We start from the raw sequence: 21,557 nt of genomic DNA, 5'->3' as shown, positions 1-21,557 counted from the left end.
ACAAAAATTACACGCGTGACGAAGTGGCAGTCAGTTGAGTGCCCCGCCTTTTGGGACCAGCAAAAAGAACAAAATCAAACGTCAACCCTACAGCAGTCAAGGATACTTCCCAGTCGCATCATTTCCCGCACTCTCGCACGACTTTGGAGGGGGGTTCGCTCTTTGCACAAAAAACTCGATCACCAACTTACAAACGGTCTACAACCCGATCAAAGCGTCGACACATCAGTTGACTTGTTCAGTCCGACTCTCCATCGCGAATTTTATCCATTCAACCCCCCCGCCTATCTTGGGTGCCGAGCCGAAGCTTTTCATAATCTCCCCCCCAGTTCAAAAGTCCCACGTTACCTCCCAAGCTTGTGTCTGTCTATTAGACATGTGCGCGCGGAGGTAGTCGCCTCAACCTCACCGCCCGAGAGTCCCAACTATGCTGGATGAACTAGCAAAGGGCTGCCGTTCAACCGCAGCTGACTAACCTGGATAACCTAAAACTGGAAACCCCCAATATCCACGAGGCAAATTCCCGCCGATTCGCCATCCTCCTTCTCGAAACTTAAAAACTCCCATTCCTCTCGCCGGCTGTGGCGTAACCAGGCAATATGGATGCGCAGGTAAGGGTTTTGTTCTTGTCTGCTGGCCTCCTTGTTTCACTATAGGCAGTTCCAGCGGCACAGTTAATGTCGACATGGCGGACGAGAATCGAAATGTGTGGCTAACGTGGTTGCCTCGTCGGTCGCTATAGATCGAGAACGCGATCCAAATAGCCTGGGACCCTCAGTCCGACCCCTCTCTGAAGAGCCAAGCCTTCGAGTTCTTGCAGCAGCTTCGAGCAGACCCCTCTGCTTGGCACATATGCTCAACACTTTTTACCAAGTCACCACGGTCGGCCGACGTGGTTCGTCTTGTGTCTCTCGAGATCGTTAACCTGGCCGTGCAAGTCCAGCAGCTCGACGCTGCCAGCCTCGCGTTCCTCAAGGATTCTTTGCTAGACTATGTCAGGCGAACTTATGGCCCGGGTGCTCAGGATGAGCCAGATGTTCCCAGCTTGCAGAACAAGCTCACACAGACTCTGACATATCTGTTTGCACGCTTGTACAAATCAGGCTGGGAAACTTTCCTCTCGGACTTTCTTGCCCTGACGGCCTCGTCGGAGGGCAATCCTCGCCAGAGGGACAACGTCCGGGGTGTTACTCTGTACCTGCGAATCTTAGGCTCCGTACACGATGAGATCGCCGACAACATGCTGGCCCGCCAGGGCAACGAAGGCAAGCGTAACGCCGAGCTCAAGGATGCCATTAGAGAACGGGATATGCGGATGGTGGTCGAGTCGTGGCAGGATTTGCTTTCGCAGTATACCGGACGGGACGACGCTATCCTGGAGCACACACTAAAGGTCATGGCCAAGTGGGTTAGCTGGATCGACATATCCCTAGTAATCACCCAGGACATGCTCAACTTGCTGTTCCCGCTTATCGGATGTGTAAACCCCCAAGGTGGAGCCGACATGGTCCGAGACGCAGCAATCGAGGCGTTCACCGAGATAGCAGGCAAGAAAATGAAGCCCGTCGACAAGACGGAGCTCATCAGCTTCTTGAACCTGCGTCAAATCATCTCGGAGCTCGTCGCCAGCCCACCCCTGAGCCAGTTCCGTGGCACTCACAGATACGATAGTGACCTGGCAGAATCCGTGGCAAAGTTGGTCAATGTGGTCGTTACGGATGTTGTCAAGGTTCTAGAGGACGGATCTGTGGGAGAGGAGTCCCGGGCAAAGGCTGGACAGCATCTGCAAGATTTCCTACCGCTGCTGCTACGTCTTTTCTCGGATGAATACGACGAGGTCTGCTCAACAGTCATCCCGTCCCTTACAGATATCCTTACGTTTCTGCGCAAGGTCCCCGAGCTACCCGATAGCTACAGAGAAATGCTGCGCCCTATCATGGATGCCATTGTCGCCAAGATGCGATTCGACGAGACGTCACACTGGTTCGAAGGCGAAGAAGCTGAAGAGGAGGCCGACTTCCTCGAGCTACGTAAGCGCCTGCAGAACCTCCAGAAGAGTGTAGCTGCTGTGGACGAGAACTTGTTCATCGACGTCATGAGCAATCTCGTAGCAACTACGCTACAGAACCTGGACGAGCGAGGTGCACAGATGGACTGGCGGGACATAGATCTCGCGCTGCACGAGCTGCTCCAGTTTGGGGAATTGGCTCTGCCCAATCAAGGGTTGGCTGCCAAAAGTCAACCATCCAGCAACGCTGCGGAGAGGCTGAATGTCATTATGCGCAAGCTGGTAGAATCATGTAAGTTGCCACTTGATTTGATGTTGTCAAAATCACTGTCGAAATCGGAAGCTAACTCGGCCGTGACAAAGCTATCGCCGACTTTCCCCACCCAGCAGTTCTGCTCCAGTACATGGAGGTCTGTGTTCGTTACTGTGTCTTCTTCGAGACCAACCATTCCTACATCCCTCGAGTGCTGGAGAACTTTGTTCGTTTGGTCCATTACGATCTCACAAGGTTTCGAGTGCGGTCCTGGTATCTGTTCCACAGGTTCGTGAAGCAGTTGCGGGCTCAGGTTGGCAACGTAGCCGAGACGATAATACAATCGATCGCGGATCTTTTGCCTATCAAGGCCGAAGTTTCTGCGGAAGACGGCTCCGAGGATGACATGTCATCGGACCAAACCGACAACTCCGCCGACGCCATCTTCAACAGCCAGTTGTACCTGTTTGAGGCCATTGGCTACATTTCATCCACTTCGGCCACCCCGGTCGACAAGCAGGCTTTGTATGCAAGGTCAGTAATGGAGCCATTATTCAGAGACATGGAGAACCATCTGGAGAAAGCCAAATCGGGTGATGCACAAGCCATTCTACAGATTCACCACGTCATCATGGCGTTAGGTACTTTGGCCCACGGCTTTGGAGATCATGCGAAGCCAGGACACCAGCGACAGGCACCCGACAAGCTTGTGTCTGCTGAGTTTGCCAGGGCGGCCGAGGCCATTTTGATTGCCCTTGGGCAGCTCAATTCTCGTATGGATATCCGCGCCGCCTGCCGCTCGGCCTTCTCCAAACTGCTCAACGTCCTTGGCTCGGCCGTGCTTCCGCAGCTTCCGCAGTGGATCGAGGGTCTTCTTTCACAAAGCTCATCCAAGGATGAGATGGCCATGTTCCTTCGTCTACTAGACCAGGTCGTTTATGGGTTCAAGACGGAGATTTCCGATGTTCTCAACTTGCTCCTCACGCCACTTCTCCAAAGAGTCTTTGGGGGGCTCGCCGAGCCCATCAATGGCACCGACGACGAGATCCAACTAGGGGAGCTGAGGAGGGAATATCTCACTTTCCTGCAGATCATCCTGGACAATGACTTGGGGGCAGTCCTGGTCAGTGAAACGAACCAGGGTTTCTTTGAGTCGATCATCTCGTCCGTTGTGACTTTGGCCAAGACTGGTGGTCATGTCAACATGGTAGCTAGCCGTCTTGCTTTCTGCACTTTGTACAGGATCGTGGGCGTCTGGGGAGGCCCGGATGTGGCCAATATCTCTGCCAATCCATCAGCTCCCACGGGCACTCCGACCCCGGCAATTCCGGGTTTCGACCAGTTTATGATTGAACGCTTCCACCCTGTCTGCTTCGAGGTGCTGCAAGACCCGCAGTTCAACCCGAGCAAGGACGCCCAGTCCAAACAGGTGCTGAACGAAATAGCAGCATTGGAGCAGGCCATTTACGTGAAAACGGGCAATTCCTTTATTAGCCATCTTCAGTCCTCGCTATTTCCTGCGCTAGGTATCGACGGGACCGAATTCCTTCGATGCATGACCACTTCGACCGATAAAAAGACGTTTGGAAACTACCTACAAAACCTAATCAAGAACCGGAGGTAGGAATTTCCGTATGGCAGATCGGGTGGGTAGATATCAGGTATTTCAATGATAATGAGGACGGATGTGTAGGCTGCGGAGGCGGAATATCCCCACTTGACTTTTGACCTTTTTTCCTCTTCTTCTTTGAACATATTCCAAGCAGCGCTTCTGACTGGCGAGTTAGGAAAGATAAAAGAAACAAAAGATTGTGCCACCTTTTGGCCTAACGTATTATATATCACATCAATAGACGTGTCCAGGAGATGTAGTTGCCAAGTTTTTTACGCCTTGAGAGACGTCGACGTTGATTTGCCTCGATCAAAAAAAAACAATATCAATACATGCACCGAGTAATTTGAGTTATTTGCTTCGCAGTAAACAGCCTAGTCATCAGCTTGAATTCACGATGAACATATATAGAACTTGCTTATCTGCAATCGTGCTTTGTTTAGCGGTCAAATACCTACAGACCTAGCCACACAACACTATCCGTCTCGAGGTTTGCCTCGAGAAGGGACAGTACAAGTCTAATCTACGAGTATCTTGGGCTCGAGCTTGGAGTAGTTGCTCATGAAGGCCTCAAACAGACGGATCGAGTGCTCCACGTCGTAGGAACCTCCCGTCTCGCGGATGCTATGCATGCTCAGCTGTGGGTTGCCCAGGTCGAGGGTACGGATGCCCGTCTTGGCCGAGAGCATAGGACCGATGGTACTGCCGCACGAGGAGTCGTTCCTCACGACGAAGAGCTGCAGCGGGACGGCGGCGATCTTGGCCGACTCCTGCAGCAGGACGATGCCAGGCGAGTTGGTGGCGTACCTCTGGTTAGCGTTGACCTTGATGACGGTGCCCTTGTTCATCTCGGGCGAGTGGTTGCTCTCGTATTTTGCGGCGTAGTTGGGGTGAACCGAGTGGGCCATGTCGGCCGAGATGAGGAACGACGTGGCGAGCGATTGCTCAAAGGCCGTGGACGTGGCCGAGTCATCGTCGCCCTCAACCTTGTGATACGACTTGTCGCTCGAGGCGTCGTCGGCGAAGCGTGAGGCTGGCACGGCGCAGAGGCGGCGGATGACGGCTGGGAGGAGGTTCGAGTCGGCACCCTGGCTCGAGGTGGATCCGATCTCCTCGTGATCGAAGCACGATATGAGGCGGATACACGAGTCTGTGTCGAGGCTGTCCTGAGACTTTACCGACTCGATAAGGCCCATGACGCTGCAGAAGGTCATGTTGAGGTTGTCGAGGCGGGCAGAGTAGATGAACTCGTCGTTGAGGCCGCCGAGGCAGGACCTTTGCGTGTCGTACAGGACGAGCTCAAAGTCGACGACGTCGTCGACGGACACGCCGACATTCTCCGCCACGATGTCGACAATGTACGGGTGGTGGCGCTCCGTCATGGCCTTGAGAGGCTGGTAGTCGCCGTCCTTGGCGGCATCGGCGGATCCGTCGTCCTTGCTGCTGGCAGCTGCAGCGCCGGTGCGGTTCAGCTCGGCAGCGACGAGGCCGGCGATGGGGAAGAGCTCCGTCTCCTTGTTCGGGTTGAACTCGGAGGCACGGTTGAGGTGGATGGCCAGGGTGGGGATGCGGAGGATGGGCCTGTCGACCTTGACGAGGCGCTGGGCGAAGCGGCCCTCGCCGTCGCGGACGAGGGCACGGCCGGCGATGCTCAGGTCGCGGTCGAACCAGGTGTGCCAGAGCCCGCCGCCGTACGTCTCGACGCCGACCTGCAAGAAGCCCGAGTTTGTCTTGCGGCTGACGGGCTTGATGCGGAGAGTGGGCGAGTCGGTGTGGGCTCCGACCATGGCAAAGGGGTTCCCCGGGCGCCACTTGGCGCCTATGGCGAAAGCGATGATGCTGGAGCCGTTGCGGGTGAGGTAGTACTTGCCGCCGGGACGCAGGGAGTGGGACCAGTTGTCACGCTCCTTGATCAGCTCAAAGCCGGCCTTTTCGAGCAGGGCGGCCGAGCTGGCGACGGCATGGTAAGCTGCAGTGGGGGAAGTGAGATGATGATTACTGATTAGTCCTTTCTTCTCTAGAGTTTGTTTATACACATTTCAGACTGCATCAAGATTGTCTAATTTTGTTTCTTTGGATCGACAACGGAAAGCATGGTTACGGGGGACTCACGTGTGGGGGAGGCGTTGACAAAGTCCAAGAACTCGTGTGCCGACTGTGGAGGAGCCATGGTGCGTACCGAAGTAGTAAAGAACACGTGCTGGCGGAATGAAGAAAAAGGTTCGATTCGAAATGCTGGCCGCAGTCTAGAAGGAGGCGATGACTTTGCACAGAATACTGCAGCAGAGATTCTTGTTGGACCTAGCATCTAATTAGGTACGTGAGGTTAGGTAGAAAGAATGAGGAAGCTGTGATAGGTTGAGTAAGGTAGGTAGACGAGTAATGACACGCTGCGGCAGGCGGTAAGGGGCAGGTGATGTGAGGTACCTTTGGTTGGTTGATAGATACCGGTAGATACGAAGTAGATACTGTAGTCTCACTAGTCTGGGAGTGGGAAAGTTACCTTAGGTAATGATTAATCGGTACGGTACTGGTCGACAAGACATCATTCGCTGCACCAACCCGGCTTGCAGCCAGCGTAGTACTCCCGCAGTTTATTCAGTACAGTGCGAAGGGCTATTTAATTCACGACCGGTTGGTGGCCCATCCCGTTTCGCCCCACAGATGTGTCGCCTTTATTCTGTAACCTCTGAGACAAGCGCTCCACCTCGGTCTTTTGTCAGAGACGTGGGGAGGAAATATTACCCTTTTTACCCCTTGGGTGAAATGCGGAAGCATCTGGACTGACTGACTGACTACCTTACCTAGCCTTGCCAGCCCAGTAAATTTATGGCTCCGTACAAATGTTTCTATATCCGGGGTGTTGTAAACTGTCGGTTTTGCCCCCGGCGGCGATACATGTAATCTACGATGCGATGCACTGCCTCATCAGCCCTACCGACAACGCATGCGGAGAGAGAACCTACGGGTGACAATCCGATAGGAATACCTAGTCGACAATCCCAAACAAAACCACCTAGCTTTCTTGAATGTTTGGACACACGAAAGGTGCTATGGGCGACGTAGAAAACTTTAAAGACAGGAAGCATCTAATCTTTTTTGTGCCCTGCCAGCCTACCTACATTGCACTCCGTGATTTAGCGCGACCTTTAATTTATCCGTATTGGTTCCTCTTACTCTTCCCATGGGAATGCGTCTTGCCAACCATGGGATGACAAAACATGCATAGAAATCATGGGGTGGAAGGATAACTGCCAGGCTTGTACACAACTCTCATCTCATCAGGTGTGTGAAGTTTGTCCGATAAATTTGTGTCTTGTGGATATGGCGCAGTCAGTTAGTCGCTTACTATGTACTCGACGCTGGTCAGATATGACTGATTGACTGACTGACTGACTGACTGACTGCCCGCCACGCCACGCCACGCCAAAGCGGTGACTGGCCCCTGCGCACAGGGACGCATGCGCGTATAGTTTAAGATATGGTCAGAAAATATTACAAGACCGAGAGGAAAGGGGGAATAGCTTTGCGAGGTTGAGCTAAGTAGCAAAGAAGAAAAACAGGGTATGAAAAGAATAATTGCACAATATGATTAATGGCTTGTTTGTTTCTTTCTTTTGTGTACCCCAAGGACTGAACAAATAAGCCCCCGAAAAAAGGAACAATCGCAGCCGCAAGGAAGGAAGGAAGGATGGTCATGGATCTGACGTCGATCATGCTGGGTAGTACCAACATTCACTAACCATAAATCCGTATCTACTTAGGTAGGTACCTACCTAGGCTACTACGTAGCCACGTAGGGCAGCGAATCAGACTCTTGAATGTCTGGCAATAGCAATCCATGCATGCTTTTCCCCCCTGCTTTCTAAAACAACTTGTCCGCAGAAAAAGAATAATCATGCCTACAAGGTCAAATAGTCCAGCTGGGGAGCCGAAAGACGTGAACGTAGGCTTTTCAAATATAAAATATAGAAAGAATGAAATAAAAGCTAAGCAAAATGGCGGCCTTGAAGATAAAGCCAACACATTCAAAAGGCGGGCCACAACCACCTAGCCTACGTGTAAGGTAAGGTACGTAAGTACTACCTACCCACGCCAACACACCAAAAAAATAGACTTTGCAACATGCCTAGCACAACAAACTTGCTGCCCATCAAGCCGTCGACGATCTCTTTGCTCGTTTAAGCAGCCATCGAACAGTAAAGGGAACGGTCTTTGCCGGATTTGTATCGCACAATCCCGCTTTTCTCTTTAATACCATTCACATCCTATTGCTCTCACACCGCTTCTTCGCCCGTCAACTGAGGGACGGGAGAGGGCAAAAAAAAAAGCTCCGATAGCCAACTCATAAATGACACCTGCAGTCGGTGCCAAAACCTTGGTTGTACACCCAACCCAAACGTAAACTTAAGGTACCTACCTACACCTACCGTGGGGTGTTACAAAAGATGCAGGGCGGCTGGCGGCATTTGGCAGTCCATGGGATGGAATGATATCCTCGTGCCCGCCTACCCTGCCGTTTGTCGTGGCCAATCATGAGCATCTCACCTGGGCCCCACACCAAGCCTCACCCTCGATACTGACCGGGCGCCTGCGCGTTGTTGACTTGCGGGCGGGTACAGAGCTGTTATGTACCGGTACCTCCGATGAATCTCCTCCAACCCAACCAGATCCACACGTCCAAGGGGTCCTGAACCGGGGGTCAGACAGAGGGTTTTGAGGGTCCCTCGCTCCCCTTGCAAAACCAAAAAAAAACAACAACCAAAAGCCAAATGCTGCTCAAGTCCGTCCTCGTCCTGTCAAAAAATCCATGCGAGTGCTACAGCTGTTGGGTTAAAATGAGAAATGCATATTATAGATGAATTAAAAAAGCAAACTTTCTACACGCCTTTATAGCGTATAGCGATGTGCGGAGACGCGCCTTTCCCCCTGCCTTGGTGGTGGTGTTGCTGTTGTGCGAGCATGGCCCCGTCCATCCATCCAATCGGTGGCGTTGTTTTTTTTATTTTATTTTACAGTTCCATCGTGTGACTTGTCAAAACTGCTCCCCGTCGTGCATGCGAGCCTGATTGTTGCAATGTGCCTTGGTCGCCTGGGCTGCCTGCCCCTGCCCACCGTGACGTTTAGGCCAGGGACCCCTCGCAGAGCCGATGGTCGCACCCTTGGCACCACTTAGCGCTGTAGATAGTACGTACATACCTACCTAGGTATACTATTAAAACAGCTGCAGGTATTGAACAATCGAGGGACTTGCTACTTCCTGTACGTGTTGTTGGATCTCGATAGGGTAACTAAACATATCAATGATATCCTGCAAGTAATCCTTGCATTATACGCCTCTACTCTGTACAAAGATAACGATTTGCGATTGATGGTTGAATATTGGCATGTATATGCATCCTTTGTCTCTTCATGCTTCTATACTCTAATCTAGAAAATTAATTCATGGCTTTCTACCAAAATATCATCCCCCCACTTACGCATCCATGCCGTTATTTTCATTCACCGCGCACAAGCCTCTAAGCCCACATTCGCCAAACCTCTTTCCGCGCCTTGGTCTGTAGCGCTAGAGAATGAAAACACGGCACGGATCGCGATTTCCTGGAACCCTCGAGAAAGAGAGAGAGGGAGAGAAAAAGCCATTTCGACTGATTGTTCAAGCCGGACAGACTTGGTCCCAACAGAGACTGCTTATGCACCGTTTGATCGGGACAATGTTTCAGGCCAACGGGGACGCAGCAGGTAACGGGAAGCATTAAACGTCTGGTGGCCTACCTCAAAACATATAGAAACCCAGGAATTACTGCAATAGCAAAAGGCGCTCTCCAAATGCGCCCTCGGGGGGTATTATAATATTATCGAAATGTGGTTGGATGGTAAAAAGGAGATAAAAAAGAGTAACAAGAATTTTACCCCTTGGGAAAGCCAGTCCAACACATAAATGCTCTTGTAACACCCGAAACCGCCATTGAACATGAACTAGATAATAGCATTTGTACACCAACAGACAATCGGCGCTATCCACCTAGTTTTGTGACACACGCGCCACCGTCATCTATATGGCCCCAGAAAAGTCATATGGACCGGTCCAGCGACTCCATGAGCCGTGGTTGGGCGCATGGACGACAGGATTGTTTGCAACGGACACTGTCACGGGCCGTACCTCTCCTCTCACGCGAGGCAAGCAAGGGATTCCGACCAAAAGCACGCCATAACTTGGTCTGTTGTATGGGTTTTTTTTCTCCCCTCTTGCTTGTTACCAACTCGAACGTCGATAAAGAAAGAAAGAAAGAAATAAATAAATACGATAACCAAAAAAAAAAATCTTGGCCATATGTCTTCCATGAACCACGGTAATTCCGAATCCCCGACTGGGTATGCCTACCATCTGCCTCGATGTGTGAAATGGGAGACAGGTCACCAGAGTACAAGGGCTGACTCGAGCGACAATTTGTGGCTGTCCCTCTCGCTCCTTTTTTTCTCACATTTTGACGCACGAATGTTCTCGGGCGACTTAGGAACAGTTCGGGTGTGGTAGACTTTTTCTTTTTTGTCCGTCCCAGCGAAGATAATCTAGTTAGACTAGAGAAGTGACAGACAGGCGGCGTAGCCTCAATCCTAGCAAGGTTCGCGCCTCCCAATCAAGGTGCTGCCCTTTAGATGGTGGGAGCCAGCGCCGTACAGCTTGGCCGGGTCCGAAAAAGATCTGGTGTGGCACCCTTTTTCTTTCTTTCTTTTTTTTTTCTCTCATACATACAGCAACACCTATTTGCACGGAAATGTACCACAAGTTCTAAACGCCCCCTCCCATACACCGAAGTGCAATACTGTCCTGTCTGTAGGTACGGCGGTACGGAGTACATGGGCAGTAGACCATGCCGCAAACGCGGCGGCCAATTGTCGAAAGAGTGGACGAAATGTCCCGCCCACGCGCACGCAGCCAAAGAGAAGAGAAGAAAAAACAGGGCCCAACTTTCTGCCCAACATCGGCCAACGCATGCATATGTTGCATTGGAAATTTAGACTACGGGTAGGCCATGGCAAATTCAAGTGTGAAGGGGCTGTTTGGGGTCCCTGCGCCTGTGGGGTTTTGACGATGGAAACCCGTATAATATATAGGAAAATAAAAGAAATAAATAAATTAAAAAAAAAACAAAAAAAAACCAAAACAATTTGGATTGTCGCTCTTTGCCCGTTTTTGCAACCTTCAAAAGGAAAAGGGAAACAAACGATCAACAAACCAAAAACCTAAATTGGGGACAAAGTTCAATTACCTACAGAACAGAGAAAAGGAACGCTGAGGCTGTGGGCGGAGCTTTCCAGCGCCTCTTCCTTTCTAGGTTACCTTTATTTTGTTTGGCTGAACAATCCCAGCAGCCTGTCTGCTCACCCTTGTTTCGGGATACTTGCATACTTGGATTGGATGTCATTGCAGAAACAACCTACTTTGCTCCAGGTACAAGGGTAACGTATGTACCTAGGATTACCGATATATTCAGCAGACCCAGCATTCATCTACCTTTTCAAACTCCCGAGATTGTCGAGTCTCCCCTGGAGACGGTTGCATTATGTTCTTGGAGTCTACCTAAGTTTTTGCAAGCCTCTTTAGCTGCCTTTTCCTCGTAGAAAAAGTTTTGCTAATTGATCTTTACACTAACCTTACAAACCCTGCAAGCCTTGACCGGGCTACTTTCCCACGTCTCCCATTGTATGAGCCACGCACATCCTCATTCGTGGGCTTCCATCCGGGATCCAGTGAATTGGTCCACTTCCGTACCCGCACCCGCCCGCCAAGGTGCTAGTCTGGCGAGCTACCCGACCTGTTGTTATAAACCCATCAGAACTACCTGGAGCTACGGAGTAGACCAAGCATCAGGCGCGTCCACAACGGCCCCGCGGGCTATGTGGTTCGGATGGAATTGTGAAGATCGCAAAAAGAGCACGGTAAGGGTTTCGTCAAGAAGATTATGATGATGCCAAACATAAATAACATGAATAAATCAACCCTGGTGGTCACAGCCAAGGTCTTTGTTAACGGCCTTTTAAAACACGCCAGATGGTAAAGTACATGCAAGGCAGTCATGCATGCATTAACAAACCAGGTGCAGCAGGTACATTGTCCTTTGTAGACCGTGGCTTTGCCGAAGTTGCAAGGGTTTCCACGCCCACCGCCTATCAAGGCATCAAGCTCCCGCCCGACTGTTATACGGCGGCAACTACAATAAACAGACCAGATTGTGATCGATGTGGTTCGATTGAAAGGTTTATAGATAGGCCATGCATTTGAAGGGGAACTGACAGTGTTTTTCAGCATAGTGTTACGTACCACTAGCTAGCTCTAGATAGTTTCTAGAGGTCATTCATGTTTGACCGGTGAATATTGCGGCGGGTCTCCAGCGTCTGTGCTGGGTGCTGCTATCCATGGGTCAGTACTCCGTACTCTTGAGAAATACCTAGGTACCCACATGTTTGGTCTAAGAGTTTGCAGAGCTGGAGGCTACTCGGAAAAGCGAAGAAGAAAAAAAAAAAAAAAAAAAAACCACCCGGGAAAAAGAAGATGCCCCTGAGGTAGGCACTCTGCACACAGGATCAACATATTATCGACAAAGAAAAGCCCAGATAACTCGGTTGCCCAGGCCAAATGAGAGCAACTGTCAAAAAGTCCAAACCCACCTCTGCTGTCGCGAAACAGGATCGGCTCAAGGTTGAGAATGATTGCGACCGACCACCACCGGGCACACCAACCTACAAGCCTGCTAGGCACTTCGCGAGCTAGGTACCACCTTGGTTACAAAATAATTCGTTAATTGGTTGAATTCCCGGTACTTGGGAAGCTGCCCTGCCCGAGGTACAGTACTTCGTCTCGAGGTATTCAAGGCCCCACTCGCACCGTCCCCACCCCACTGCCTCTTCGTCCCCTGCCCTGCCTGGTCTCTTGGTGCCATTGCTTCCCTGCTGTGGGCGCCTCCCCAGTCACCCCCGTCCCACGCGGTTTTCTTCTCTTCTGTCTGCCTCATCACCTCTCCCGTCTGCATCACGCCTCGCATTGTCGACCACGACGACCATCTTAACGACTTCACGTCCCAAAATTATACCCGAAATATCATATTTTCGCGGGCGTGTATGCGCCGATCGTCTCGACGGCCTTTTTGTTATTCAACAGGGAAACAATCGCCATCTTCCCCTGCCCCCAAGCTCTTTATCGATTTCTTCTTGGCTTGCGTGGTGGTTGGGCCCTAAATCCTTTGGTCAACCTCGCGGATCCAAACTCTAACATTGCTCGTTCCCCTTGCCCCCCCCCCCCCGCCAGCCTTGGGTCCATTCCTTTTCTCACCCCGACAAACAACTGGGCGAACCTGCAACCCGTCTGTATTAGCTTCTCCAGGCGTCTGAAGCTGCTCAAGATTTCTTCCAGATTATCTGCCATCCGCTCGCGCATCGAAGAGAAGATCTGCCGGACCAGAACCTGGAAATATCACGACACGACATCCAATTCACGACCGCTTCGTCAACGAACGAGCCCGCGGCGCGATCGATCCGACTTCCAGCATCCTACCGCTCTTCTCGAGATATTCAAAAGAGCTCGCGACCCACGGAAATTCGCGGTCTGTTCTCACCGCTGTCTCGTCTGGACTTTCGCGGGACTTTGCGGGCCAGCTTTTTCGCAGCAGACATTCGAGTACACTCTGCGAAGCAGCTTCTTTTCACACATGGCCCACGATCATCGCTAGTTCACGTAGTACCCGTCGACGGCCTCTCGTCTCCGTTGCCAAGGGTCGCCAGACAGTTAGATCGACGAAAAACAAATCCAGTCCCGTTCCACCTGCTGCACGAATACTGAGCCCGGCGTCTCGGCGCCAACCGGAGCCTTCGCGGTCAGGCTTCCGAAAGTCATCTCAGACACTCGCGACGAGCCTCTAGTACTAGCCCCGGGCACTGCTCGGCGAGGCAAATCGACGCCATGGCTGGCAATATGCCTCAGATGGCAGGCATGATGCAGCCGCAGCAGCGTCCACCTTTGCATCCAAGCCAAATCACCCAGATTGTTTTCAAGCATCTCGCAGAACAACCTCCACTAGTAACAGGCTGGCAGTCTGGACTATCTATACAAGAGCGTCTAGGGAAAACATGCCAACTGTAAGCCGACGTGGATCACAAAATCATGGCCGAATCCATGACCCCTATGTGTTGCTCAACTTTGGAATCATTTTACTAACACGTCCCTCCCTTCGAACAGAGTCACACAGTTTAGAATGGTCATGCCGAACGAAATCCACACAGCAAAGTGTATTGAACTTGGGTTGACTTGTGAAAGGAGAGCCTTGATAGAGGCACCGGATCGCGTAAGAGACTCTTGATGCATACCCCAATAGTTTCGACTAGGAACGAACGAATGAGACGGTGGGAAAAAAAAGGCCGGCTAACACGTGCTTATTACTTGCAGAACGCATATGAGCAACTCATACAGTCTAAAATGGCCGAATTACAGAACAAACGAATGCAGGGTCAACATCACATGCAGAACAATGTCAACCAGCAGGCTGCCTTTATGCATCAGCAGCAACAGCACCAGAAACAACAGCAACAGCAGAGGATGATGCAGAACGCCGCCCATGCCGCGGCACAGGCACAAATGAATGGTGGGATGGGGCCCAACTCACAGCTCCCTTTTCAACATTTGCAGCATCAAATGCAGGCTTCGCCAATTCCTCAGCAATCATCCCCGCCGATGCAAATGGGGATGGGTGGCATGGGAGGCATAGCAAATCAAGCCAACATGCCCATGGGGGCCGGTGTGCAGGACAACGGCATGACCATGGCAGACAAGCAGAAAATTTTGGAAGTCGCGAAGCAAAATTATGCACAAGCTCCCGAGCACACCAAGCAACAAATCCGATTGCAAATGGCTGCGAAAATGACACCTCAACAGCAAAATGATTTTCGTAGCAAAGGCATCGATCCCGTACTACATTGGTTCCAAAACCAGGCTATCAACCAGTTCCGGAGGAGCAAGATGATGGCACAACAAGGCCTTTCTGGTATACCCAACCAGGGCATGGTGAATCTGCAGCCGCAGAGGCCTGGTGCGGTAAATGGACTCGCACAAGCTGGGCCCCAAGGTGTTGGTAACCACATGAGCCCTTTCAACATGGAGAGCATGATGAGTGAGCAGAAAAACGCATTCATGGCTCAAGAGGCTGGTCAAACGGTTGTCCCCGCAAACGGGTCCCAAAATCGACATGCAAATCCTCAGCCGGGGCCTAATATGCAGAGTCAAGGCATGTCAAATCTTCAGCAGACACCCAACCAGCCACAACGACCGCAACAACCGTTCGGTATGCAGCAGGCAAATCCTCACCTACAGGCCCAGCTAAGAGCGCAGGCTTTGGCACAAGCTGGCAAACAGGCGGGGCTTCCGGGTCAGCCGGGTGGTGGTCCCGGTGGACCTCCGATGACATCTCAGAGCCCGGCCATGGGAACACTGAACACTCCCATGGCGAACCCTCCGGTTTCGATGGGCCAGATGAACATGCAGACAGCGCCAAATGGGGTGCCCCAACTTGATCCTCGCTTCATGCCGCGGACTCCCGTCTCAATGGGCGGCAATGTGAACAGCCACATGAACCCTCAGGTCATGTTGCTCCTTCAGAGGATGACTCCGGAGCAGAGGGCACAGATTCAAGGCTTGGCTCCAGAGCAGCTCAACAAGCTGACAGCAAAGTGGATTGAACAAGGCTCTGGTAATATGGTAGGACCTCAGCCAGGGCAGCTGAACAACCCAACGATGGAAAATAGAAACCCAGGCCCGAACCCGGCGTTGGGCATGCCAGGCCCCCAGATGCCACCGCAGATTGGCAAGATGAGCCATGCACAAGTCGTCGAGTACATGGACAACATGGAGCTGCCTCCTCAGATCACCAGGGCGCTTCCTAACTTGACCATCCCCGTTGAGATCAAAACCTACAAGGCCCTAAAAGATTGGCTGCAGCACAACCAGCTTATGCAGCAGTACGAAAATACAGTAAAACAGATGCAAATAATGCAGTTCAAGGCCGAGATGAACAAAAGAATGCAGCAGGGACAGCAGCCGCTCCAGGCGAACCAACAAGCATTGGCCCATCAGCAGCAAATGGCGGCGCGGCCACCCCAACAGCCACAGAATGCAGGTCAGGGCATGGGGATGCCGCAGCCGGGGCCACCGCCCCAGGGCAATGCCGCACCGCCAAACAACCAGCAGCAGATGCTGCTAGAACTAGCTCGGAACTTGCCTCAGCATCTCATACAACCATCCCCGCAAGATATCGAGACGTTACGGAAGCAACCAAGATGCGCCGGCTTTACTGACGAGCAGCTATTTGACCTCGGCAGGCAGATCAAAGCCAAGAATTATCTTGTGAGGCAACAACAACAGCGAAATCAACAGCAGCAGCAGCAGCAGCAGCAGCAGCAGCAAAGGCAGGCACAGCAGCCCCAACCCAACATGCCCCAGCCTCCTCAAAGTCACCTTGGTCAGCCATTGGCTCAGCCTTCTCACGAGCTCAATCAAAACCCTGCGCAGAAACAACCTCCTGCACCTTCAGGGTCAGCAGCACCGCCGACTAACGAAAAGCAATCACCTGCCATGACTGCACCAACACCTACCATGATGAACCGCACTCAGTCCCAGCAGGGGCGGGCACCGCAGAATGCAGCACAGCGACGGAACCTCAAGCGTTCCAGCCCGGATGATGTGATCGACGTTACTGGGCCCACGCCACCACCGACGAGGCAGCCGCAGCCACCTCAACCACCGCAACCGAAGCAGCAGGGACCGCAAACTCAAGCCCAGAACCCGCAGAGGCCAGCTGCCCCTGGCCCTGTTCGACCACCAATGACGCAAGAACAGTTGTCCAAGCTCTCGCCGGAGAACAGGGCTAAATATGAGGCCGCAATGAGAAATCGCCAGGTTCTCATGAGCGTCCCCCCAGAGGTTCGAGAGCGTATACAGAAACTGGCAGCCGAAGTTGGACACGAGGTGGCACAGATGGTGCAGCGTGACTTGGACGTACCTGCAGCTGAAGTCGCCGTGCTTCGACAGAAATTACCCTTCCTTGTTGCTCAACTTCAGAAAGCTATGAAGGGTTTCCCTCAGTGGTACAATGTTCATGGCGACGAACAGCGTGCGCGCCTGTTCATCCGCTACGTAAGTCACATGTTGCCTGTTTTTACCAGTCTCGTATGTCAGCTTACTAATCTGCGATGTAGCGACATCTTGTAATGCACCAGTTTGAAGACGGCAATAGTGCTGGCCCATTGAAGCAGCAGCTGTCAGTGAGGATAAACGACATCGAACAAGCTCTGATTTTGGTTGAAGGCATGACCCGTGAGATGAATGCGCTTTTCAACGGCGCCGTCACTCAGGCACGCGGTCCGGTAGCTCAACAACCAAACAAGCCTCAGCCACAGCCACAGGCGCCACGGCCCCAGGCCGCATCGGAAGAGAACTTTGAGGCAAACAAGGCGCAGGCAAAGCCGAACAACAAGGCGGCACAGGCTCCTGCTGGCCCCGCGGCTCAGCAGCCACAATATCCTGGGTTCGGGTCGCTGCCAAAGAACACAGCTGTGCCGGCATACCTTGGCAAACCTGCTGTTACAGTAGACACCCTCAACCCACCTCCCCCGAAGCGGAAGAAGCCCAACCCTGGCCAAGTCTCATCTCCTGCGCTGCAGTCTGCCCATGGCTCACCACCTCAAACCAAGCCTCCATCCCCGGAGGCTCGCCGCGAGCATGTAGCCGAAGCACCCAAACAGCCACCGCGGCCGCTGATACTGTGCAGCGAACCCGGTTGTGATGCCGCTGGCACTGGATTCCCCACGGAAGAAGCGCGTAACTTGCATGTTCAGGAAGAGCACCTCAGGCCGAGTCAAGACCCGTTCAAGTACTTGAAAGAGAGTTTCGCATTCGCCGAGGCCGCGGATCAGCAGAAGAAGTTATCAACAGCAGCCCCAGGATATCAGTCACAGCCTCAGCAATCAGTTGCCATGCAATTAACGCAATCCAAGGATGGCTCTGTGGCCACGTCGACCCCAGGAGCGGTCCCGATGAACCGACAAGCTAGCGGGGTAACCGGACCTCATGTTGCGAAGCCCGGGCAGGGAATGATGGGTGGCACTCAGGGCGCTACCCCGGCCAGCAGCACCGCCCAAGACATGGTTCTGTCTCAGCCCCAGCCGCCTGCAGAGGACAACTTGTTCACGGGAACCGTTGTTCCTAATGAGATCTTCTCGGGCATTCCCAACTTCAGCGCTACGGCAGACGGGGTGATCTCAGACCCGAGTCTATACAGGACACATACGCCCAACGATACTCCCGACTCGAAGGATGGCAGCACCTCTGAGCCTAACAGCGACATCCCCGACAATGCGAACATCGAGATCGATATGGCGTGGGCTGCGCTGGACGATGATTTCTTAGTGAATCTGAACAATTTCTCTGTGGAGAACACGGAAGGCATGGATACTTCGACAAGTTTCATAGATTGGAACGATGTAACGACCGATTTCGACAAGCCATTCTCGTTCGATGGATCCAACTACATCTTGGAAGCGAACTGATGCAAAGGTCTGGAGAATATTTTCCCAGCAGTTTTCGAATCGCGCCGCCTTGGACGCCACTGAAGGGGCCTTTGGGTTTGGCAACCAGCATGTTTTGATCGCCAATTTTATTGTTTTACGGTTTTCTCATCCATACTCGCATGACCATTTGGGCGGGCATCTTGTTCATCTTTTTTCTTGCACTACTAGCATAGGCGTTCTGTGTAAGGGAGAGTCAATCTTCTTTTGGGCACTTGGAATATTTCTTCTTTGAAAACTACGGATTTTGTTGGGGTATCGAGATGGGGGCTGGGACTCTAGTGACTGCTAGAGGGTTTTATAAGGCAGTGTTGAAGCGAAAAGGAGGTTACGGCCTTGTTGATACATACGACCACTATATGTCTTAACCCGCGATGGAAGCAGAAAGTACATGAGGGGGGTGGTTGCTGCACGGGTGTGTGCAGGGATTGGCTTCTATTTCGGGCCGTTTCCCTCTTATGATGGGCGCATTTCTGTTTTCGTTCTTGTGTTTTTTTCTCAAAATCCTGTTTATGTATTTGCTGTTTTTCCTCTGCTAGATACCATGGTCGCAAAGATCGACCGGCTAAAAGGACAAGTTGTCTTTTTTGTTTTTTTTTAGTTGATTATTTTATTATTCATACTGTTGTCCTTTCTATATCGCGAGTCCCTGTCACTTTATGAAGTGAATGCTTGACTTTTTGTCCGGGCACGCGGTGCATGTAACGTTGCGTACCCCCTGTTCGGCACCCCCCCTGTTCGGCACCCTGAAAATCTAACAACGAAATGCCTACTTTTATAAACTGATTTAAATATAAAATTATCAACGGACAAAAATACAATCGTTTTCACGCTTCTCCGGTTCATTAACCTCTTCTTCATCAGCTAAAGGTTCCAAATTTTCTATATCATTTTCCTGCAATCCAATAATGTTCTGTTTGTTAACCAAAAGCTCGTTTGGATCCGGAACCACCCTCCTCCTTTTAACCGGCCGTATTGCCTCCAGTTGTGCTTCCAATAAGCTGATTTTTTGCTGGGCGCTAGCCAAAAGGGTATCTTTGGCTTCGAAGCTTTTTTGGACTTTTGCAAATAAAAGACGTGAAGTAGCGTTGGTTTTGTTGGATTGGGAAAGTTTTTGCAGTTGAAGTCGGATATCTCGGGTCGTTTTAGGGGTTTTCCAAATAAGTAAAGACGGGTCGTTAATTTTTTGGGCTGGGCTTTCCGGTGTTTTATCCCTTTGCAAACCGTTGTTTTTATCTTTTATAACGTTGGCGTTGCTATTTTCTAACAAAAAAGGGCTTAAAAGTGGTTTAACCAAGTTTACCGGCCATAACCCCGTTGTACGCCAACCAGATTGAATGGTTTTTGCTATAAATGCTTTTAATCTGGCTTTTCGATAACAAAGTAGGAAATTTCGTTTTCCAATAACTGTTGAACAGCAAAATTGGCTAACAAATCCAAGTTGACGTCGATAAGCTTCTTTTAACGGCCCAAAAACCGATAGATCCAATGGTTGAAGAACGTGTGACGAATGAGGGGGTAAATATAGGAGTTGAATATTATTTTGCAAGCAAAGAAGCATAAATTCGTCCGTTATATGTGATCCATGGCCATCCAAAACTAATAACCGCTTTTCAGGGGTTAAAGGTTGGGTATACGGAATAAACACCTTTTTTAACCATTCGATAGCCGTTTGGTTATTTGTCCACCCGTTTTCGGTTGCATGAAATTGCCAATTATCGAAAGGGCTTAAATCCGTGGGAAACCATTGTTGTTGTACGTTTTTTCCCTTAAATATAACGAGGGGAGGGAGGGCAACGCCCGTAGCCGATATACATTCGATTATAGTCGTCCAACCTGTCACGGGCAGGCAGGGCGGACAGGTAGGTGCGGGCGATCAGGTAACAGGACAGAGTATATTGGCTATCTAGTCTTCCAGGTACAGGGTAGCAGGTGGTTGTTGACGAAGACGTAGCTCGAGGAGCTACATATCGGAGACTGCAGAGATTTCGCGTAGATATACGCGCGCGAGGCGCTCGGCCCTCGCGCCTTCACGTGACAGGGGTCATGACTAAGCGACAGCCCAGTGGCTGTCCTTCAGGTCTGTGACAGTATTCCCCCCTTCCAGGCCGAGCTCCGTCACGGCCGGGGCCCGGGCTTATGGGGGTATCGACGGTGGAAATTCTTTACCAATTGAGCAGCGTTTTCCAGGTAATCGGCAGGTTCAGTCGTGGGTTCGCTATATCCAGCCCAACGGACGATATATTTCAGCCGGCGGCCTCCTCGGCCGCGGGTTTCCCAAAAGGAGTCGAGGATCTCTTCGACTTCGTATTCTCTCTCACCTTCCACTTCCAAATGGGGTGGCGGTGCAGGTTGTTGGCCCGGCAGGGGCTCAACGTCAGCAGGTTTTAGTCGGTTTATATTGAAAACAGGGTGTACTCTCATAGACGACGGCAGGTCCAAACGGTAGGCGTACGGGCTAATCACTTCAGAAATTCGGAAGGGTCCCAAGTTCTTCCAATCCAGTTTCTTCTGCGGGCGGGCGGTCTGGATGTTCCGTGCGTCTAACCATACATATTGGCCGACGGTAAGCCGGCGGGCCGGGGTACGGTGTCGGTTCGCCTGTTCTTCGTAACGGGCTTGGGCGGCGGTCATTTCGGCGCGGGCTTGTTCCAGAATGGCTTCCATTCGGGCGGCTAGCTTTTCGGCATCCCGCTGGGCGGGCAAAGGCTGGTTCAGGGGTACCGGCTCGAATCCCATGCGGGGATGGAATCCGTAAGTCGCGTAAAACGGGGAGGTTCCGGTGGTCTCGGACTTGTGGGAGTTGGCTGTGAATTCGGCGAGGGGAAGCCAACTTTCCCAATCATCTTGCAGGTAGGCCACATAAGCTCTCAAATATTGTTCCAGGGACGCGTTAAAACGCTCGGTCTGTCCGTCAGTCTCGGGGTGGTGAGCAGTGGATAGCAGGCTGTCGATTTTCAAACGGGTTGTCAGGTGTTTCCAAAACTTCGACACGAATTGGGTGCCTCTATCCGAAACTATCGTCAGGGGCAACCCGTGTAGTTTCCATACGTGGTGTAGGTACAGGTTGG

General features: G+C 51.7%; 4 protein-coding genes across 4 annotated transcripts; 2 read left to right on the top strand and 2 right to left on the bottom strand.

Annotated features, from left to right (window-relative positions):
* Nucleotides 1–3: 3 nt before the first annotated feature.
* On the top strand, nucleotides 4–4,205 carry MGG_10127 (exportin-T). Its single transcript, XM_003713728.1, has 3 exons — nucleotides 4–611; nucleotides 743–2,300; nucleotides 2,372–4,205. Exons 1-3 carry the CDS (start codon nucleotides 600–602, stop codon nucleotides 3,883–3,885), a joined length of 3,084 nt encoding a protein of 1,027 aa, XP_003713776.1. The 5' UTR covers nucleotides 4–599; the 3' UTR covers nucleotides 3,886–4,205.
* Nucleotides 3,593–6,420, bottom strand: MGG_10126 (aspartyl aminopeptidase). Its single transcript, XM_003713727.1, has 2 exons — nucleotides 5,986–6,420; nucleotides 3,593–5,842 (listed from the first exon to the last, which is right to left on the bottom strand). Exons 1-2 carry the CDS (start codon nucleotides 6,179–6,181, stop codon nucleotides 4,392–4,394), a joined length of 1,647 nt encoding a protein of 548 aa, XP_003713775.1. The 5' UTR covers nucleotides 6,182–6,420; the 3' UTR covers nucleotides 3,593–4,391.
* Nucleotides 6,421–8,908: 2,488 nt separating this feature from the next.
* On the bottom strand, nucleotides 8,909–9,361 carry MGG_15581 (uncharacterized protein; the record flags this gene model as incomplete). Its single annotated transcript, XM_003713726.1, has 3 exons — nucleotides 8,909–9,076; nucleotides 9,140–9,164; nucleotides 9,354–9,361. 3 exons carry the CDS (start codon nucleotides 9,359–9,361, stop codon nucleotides 8,909–8,911), a joined length of 201 nt encoding a protein of 66 aa, XP_003713774.1.
* A 3,511-nt stretch (nucleotides 9,362–12,872) lies between these two features.
* On the top strand, nucleotides 12,873–19,144 carry MGG_11346 (uncharacterized protein). The gene is made up of 4 exons (XM_003713725.1): nucleotides 12,873–14,010; nucleotides 14,111–14,216; nucleotides 14,318–17,056; nucleotides 17,119–19,144. The coding sequence occupies exons 1-4, from the start codon at nucleotides 13,835–13,837 to the stop codon at nucleotides 18,466–18,468; spliced, it is 4,371 nt and encodes a 1,456-aa protein (XP_003713773.1). The 5' UTR covers nucleotides 12,873–13,834; the 3' UTR covers nucleotides 18,469–19,144.
* Nucleotides 19,145–21,557: the final 2,413 nt, after the last annotated feature.

Source organism: Pyricularia oryzae, chromosome 2 (assembly GCF_000002495.2).
Source record: "Pyricularia oryzae 70-15 chromosome 2, whole genome shotgun sequence".
Lineage (NCBI taxonomy): Eukaryota > Fungi > Ascomycota > Sordariomycetes > Magnaporthales > Pyriculariaceae > Pyricularia > Pyricularia oryzae.
Note: the sequence above shows the minus strand (reverse complement) of the source record. Positions and strands in the feature narration are given on the sequence as shown.

Coding starts and splice junctions, on each gene's coding strand:
- MGG_10126 (XM_003713727.1), bottom strand. CDS start 6,181: ATGCTAGGTCCAACAAGAATCTCTGCTGCAGTATTCTGTGCAAAGTCA. Junction 5,843..5,985: donor TGTCAACGCCTCCCCCACAC/GTGAGTCCCCCG, acceptor CCCCCACTGCAG/CTTACCATGCCGTCGCCAGC.
- MGG_10127 (XM_003713728.1), top strand. Junction 2,301..2,371: donor GCGCAAGCTGGTAGAATCAT/GTAAGTTGCCAC, acceptor GCCGTGACAAAG/CTATCGCCGACTTTCCCCAC.
- MGG_11346 (XM_003713725.1), top strand. CDS start 13,835: ATGGCTGGCAATATGCCTCAGATGGCAGGCATGATGCAGCCGCAGCAG. Junction 14,011..14,110: donor CTAGGGAAAACATGCCAACT/GTAAGCCGACGT, acceptor CCCTTCGAACAG/AGTCACACAGTTTAGAATGG. Junction 14,217..14,317: donor TGATAGAGGCACCGGATCGC/GTAAGAGACTCT, acceptor TATTACTTGCAG/AACGCATATGAGCAACTCAT.